This window comes from Nematolebias whitei, chromosome 19, assembly GCF_014905685.2.
Source record: "Nematolebias whitei isolate Nwh7 chromosome 19, NemWhi1, whole genome shotgun sequence".
NCBI classification, from domain to species: domain Eukaryota; kingdom Metazoa; phylum Chordata; class Actinopteri; order Cyprinodontiformes; family Rivulidae; genus Nematolebias; species Nematolebias whitei.
This window is the reverse complement of record NC_056516.1, coordinates 18,721,944-18,727,040: the sequence shown is the minus strand read 5'-3', so window position 1 is coordinate 18,727,040 and position 5,097 is coordinate 18,721,944. Positions and strand designations below refer to the sequence as shown.

The following is a 5,097-nucleotide window of genomic DNA, read 5'->3' as shown; positions in this document are numbered from 1 at the left end:
ATATTATATATATTTTTTAATATATATATTTTTATAATGAGAGCATATTAAAAATTGTTTTTTTTTTCTTCTGCTGTCCCTGAAGTTTCTGGAGAAAACGCATTATTGTTATTTTGTCTTTATTAGGAGCGAGCTTGTTTCACGCTTCCTTTGCATTAAAGCAGTTCTTAAGGTGCCTTTTAAAGTCATAACACAAACTTTGTGTGTTAAATATATCATATAATTTTTAATGTGCTCTCATTTATTCGTGGGTTTATATTCTGCACAAAAAATAGTTTTTCTAAAAAAAAACGTATTCAATGCAGCAGTGAGCTGCTGTGGACATGAAAGGAAGATTGTTTTGTATTTATTTTAAAAAAATCAGTGTGCTTTAAACCAACACGAAATGCTTTGCCATTATTTTCACTGTAAATGTGTTACTAATGGAGAATCCAAGCTTTTATTTTGTGACTGGTGCTCTCTCTGTTGTGTGACTTGCAGGTGGACAAAGGATCCGCAAGAAGAGGTGCCCTTACTCCAAATATCAGATCAGAGAACTGGAACGAGAGTTCTTTTTCAGCGTCTACATCAACAAGGAGAAACGGCTGCAACTGTCTCGGATGCTCAACCTCACCGACCGACAAGTCAAGATCTGGTTCCAGAACCGCCGCATGAAAGAGAAGAAACTGAACAGGGACAGATTACAGTATTACACGTCCAATCCCCTGCTTTAGGGGGCAACGAGAGCAGCTCCGGTGGTCCCACTCCCTGCGTGGGGACTGGCTATACGTTTACAGGCTCCCTGGCTCTCCTGCAAGTGGACTTCGTGCGCCATAATGGCCGCGACGGCAGCAATAACACACCCTGAGTGGTTAATTTCAAGTTCGAGGACAACTAATATGAAATAGCTTGAACTGAGAAGCTGTTTTCTGTGGCCGCCCTGCAGGATTCAAGTTAAAGCTGAAAGATTGTTTTCAAACCGTGCCGGGGGAAACAGCAGTTTTAATAGACTGCTTCAGTGTATTTTGTAATCAAAAGATTAATTAAGTTGTTTTTATGCGTCTTGTTGTTAAAAATCAAAGCTATGGCGATTTTAGGTTATTCCAATTGGTGTGACCAAAATCATGATGGGGTTATTGTGTTTCTGTTTATGTTTTTTTGTGCTTATTTATTTGTAGCCACTTGTTTACTCTCTCGTTTATTGATCACAAGAAGGCTGCTGAGATTCAGTCAGAGGTGACCTCCAAACCAGCTTGTTGTAGTCTCTGACGGTGCCTGCGTAAAAGAAAAAAAAAAAAAAAAAGGAGAGGGAAGATTTTTTAATAGATTGCCTATCTGTTGAAGCTCTTTTGTTTTCTTTACATTTTGGAAGACTATCAGACCATTCAGGCCAAACCAGAGGCATAAGCTGCTCCGCTGGATCCGCGTTGAGTTGCACTGATACAACACATTCACACAGGTGTGGCGTAAATATGCAGCGGGCAATTTTTTTAAGGGGGGGGGGGGGTCTGATGATAATTACACTTAAAGAAAAGAATCATAAACAGTAAGTTTTTGGTTACTTGTGGTGTAAAATTGCAAAAAATGTTGCATTTTCAAGTGCGCGCAGTCAGGGTCATCGCATTGAATCAACTGCTCGGTATGCCCACATTATTGTGTATTATATTATATTTCCAAATAAAGACATGAAAACATAAATAACACCTTAATTCTACTGTCTTGGTGATGAAAAAAAAATGCATTTGGTATTTATTCTTTTGAGTGTTTATTTCTGATGGAGCAAATGCGCGCCTTTTACGCACAAAACGTCAACGCATGGAAACTCGCACTTACAGCAAAGTTTCAGCAAAGGGCACAGCAAACTAATAAAATCGTGCAAAATATTTGTCAAAATTTGAACTCTCCAATCAAACAGGCTGACACACACACACATACACACACACACACACATACATGCATACACACTACAGAAAGACTGAAATTTATTTTAAAATATATCATCTTATACAATAATAGTTAGCTACTAGGTTTTCAATAAATTTAAGAACTATAGCACACAAAATTAAATAAAAAATAACAAAAATCAAGCCAGGATTTAAAATATATATATATTTTCAAACCAACAATCGCACGAGCGGTTAACCAACTGATGCAGCATAGCTTTATTTCTGAGACGGTCAACATGGAGAACTCAGTTTATCCACAGAATGCACATTTGCCAAACTTTGCAGCAGTTTGCCTTCCAGTGCTCTGTCTCTGGGAAGTTCTCTCTTTTTGTGAGCGCAAGCTGTCATCTTGCTGACTGGCGCTGGAAACGCTCGTTCAACAGCCTCCTTTGGCGAGAGTCGCCATATTTGCTGTTGTTATCACAGTGTTTATGAGGGCTGGCCGCAGCGCATTGGCGTTCATATATGACAGTCAAAAGGGCCATAAACGCTGGGAGAGAGAGGCTGAAGTTTATGGTTGCCTCTGCTCAGCCATAGTCCGGCCTTGCCTTGCGCATCCTTTACTGCGCGCTGGAATTCCGTCCCTAATTACGGTACATCCTCCCACCGTTGCCGCAGCAACGCGGCCATAAAAGCTGTCTGAGAGTCTGGAGCATTTGTACAATTGGAGTGTTGGTGCAATAAACCGTCTGAGACCCAAGGTTATTAACTGTGTTTCCAAGGAGGCGACAGCCACGACAAGCAGAGGACGGATTGGGAGAGTCTTTGCGCGCTGCCTGCATGGACTTCATTTGGGAGGCTTCTTGCCTTTCGTGGGTTGATCCAAATGGAATCAGCTCAGGAGAACCGAAGGCTTTCACGCTCCTACCACCGGGCGGCGCTATGGAACCAAAGTCATGGCCTTGGATCTTCTGGTCAAAGAGAAAACAGGTAAATGTTGCCAAGAAAACATAAAGCCTTTAATTGTTTTACTCCACATACTTTAAACTAATTCATTATATTAATAAAGCCGTTTTGCTCACCTTTGGCACTAGATTGTTTACTTTCTTTCTGGCGCAGAGAGGGACGACCTTCCTTAATCTCCTAAAAAGGTAACACATGTGTCTTCATGCTGCACGTGCTTTTCATTTTGCTGAGCTGGGCGGTTTTAATGGTTTAAGTATAGCAGAACCAACGTGCACATGTAAAGTTCTAAAGTAAAGGTTTTGGATTAAAATCCTCCTTAAATGGTTAAAAACGACCTTCTTTTGTGCCAGAGTGTGCGCGGCGCTTAAACGTTTGCTTTGTTATTAGGAGCCCGAGCAGCACCTTCAATCACAGCACGCGCGTTGTGTGCTTACTCTTCTTCTTCATCAAAGAATCCACATTTCACGCTCCTAAAAGACACGGTGCGCGCCAAATAGTGCACAAATACAGTCATTGGAAAGGTTTGGAAAGGTCGGCGCGATTGTGGCATGGCGCATATCGTCTCCTGTTCCCTTCCTGCTATGGAGCTGAACTTTTTGGTGTCAGTTCAAGAGTCGAGGCTATTCTGGACCGGGTCTTCCTCCTCCTTTCCTCCGCCTCCCTCTCTCCTTTGTCTCTCGTGAAAAATAAATGCTTCCGCTGGATGTAATAAAACGCCGCATTATTGTTCATAACTGCACTCAGGACGAACATGATCCGACTCAAACGGCCTCCTCGGCCACGGTTATATGGGCCTGATCAAAGCCTGGTCGGGGGAAAGTGTTTTCAGGACGTAGCAGCCAGGGCAGCTGTGGAAATGAAGATTTAATAGCTACAATTAATAACTGTAACACAAAGATATCGATGGCCCGAGACTAGATGGCGTGTGCAGGCCCCAAAAGAGACCGCGCGCGCGTTATTAATCGACGGATTTGGTTACCTTTCTGGATCAAATGACCCAAAAGAAACAAGAGACTCTGTTGACTGGCTTTGGTGAAAACCTTATCGTAGATTTAACATTTTGAAGGAGCAAAGATTTCCCTTCGTTTAGTGGTTTCCACGATTTGATCCTGAAGAATGGGTTCATGCGTGGAAAGAAACAAAAAAAGACGCAGCGAGCTTCCCGTGTCAGTTTGGAAACCTCTGTGCTCAATTTCAATGTTTCTTTCCACAGATTTTTTTAAATTTTACTAACAGACTTGAAATAAAGCTCACTAATGTAAAATGCTAAAAAAAAAGAACTACAACTTGAAAAAATGGCAACAGAGATTTTACTGTGGCTTTTCACGCACCACGCTTATTTTAAGGTCTTTAATGCGGTGAGCTGTTAGCTCCTCTAAAAACGCAAATAAAATAAAATAAAAAATACTAAACTGAAATGAGCTCGGCTTCAGAGTTGAGAATATTTTATCTAAAAAAAAATAAATAAATCAACAACACACTAATGAGCTAAAAATAGTCCAAAATGGCACGCACACTGTTATTTTGAACGCAAAAGATGTTAAGTGAAGCTATAACAGAAATAAAAATAGATGTGCAAGCAAGTAAAAAACAAATATATAAAAGGCACATTATAAAAAAAATAAAAGCTGGAAGTTAAGATTAATCAATCGAAATTTTCTAACCCATTTATATTAAGATTATAAAAAGCCAATGCAGGATATATATATATATATATATATATATATAATAATATATTGATTATTTATTGTTGGTTAAACTAAACCTACTTAAGTTGATTTTGCCCACACCATATTTTGTTATTCACACGTGTTGCTGATTTATTTTACTCTTCTTTTAAGTTAAGCACATACTTGCTAAAAGTTAGTCGATGTGGCACAATCATTCAATAGAAAACAACCGAGTTGAAATATTTACATTTTCTTCGCAGAAAAGTGTCTGAAAGAATAAAAAAATCTGCGCATTTTTAATGTTTTGTCGTGATTTTTTGGGAGATGAGATCATTTGCGCCTTATAAAAACGGGTATTTTAGACAAAGGTGGTGTCTTCCAGTTTAAAATAGTTCTCAGCCACTCCCGTAGCGTTTTTTATAGTATGCCTTTGTTCTTGGGTCACAGCACCTCATGCGCTTTTAAACTTGATTTTCCACCTTTACGCAAAATTCCTGCAGCGTCTATTTAAGTTTAAATTAACTGAGTTTTTATTCCCATTAAAAAAAGTATATATATATATATATATATATATATATATATATATATATATATAT

At 39.2% G+C, this 5,097-nt stretch overlaps 1 protein-coding gene across 1 annotated transcript in view; it reads left to right on the top strand.

Moving 5' to 3' along the window:
• The window catches only part of LOC119425806 (homeobox protein Hox-A11a), a 1,799-nt gene extending 1,086 nt beyond the window's left edge, over nucleotides 1-713 (top strand). Inside the window, exon 2 of the mRNA XM_037693354.1 lies at nucleotides 481-713. Coding sequence (XP_037549282.1) covers nucleotides 481-713 — 233 coding nt within the window. The remainder of the gene's footprint in view (nucleotides 1-480) is intronic.
• The last annotated feature ends 4,384 nt before the right edge of the window (nucleotides 714-5,097 follow it).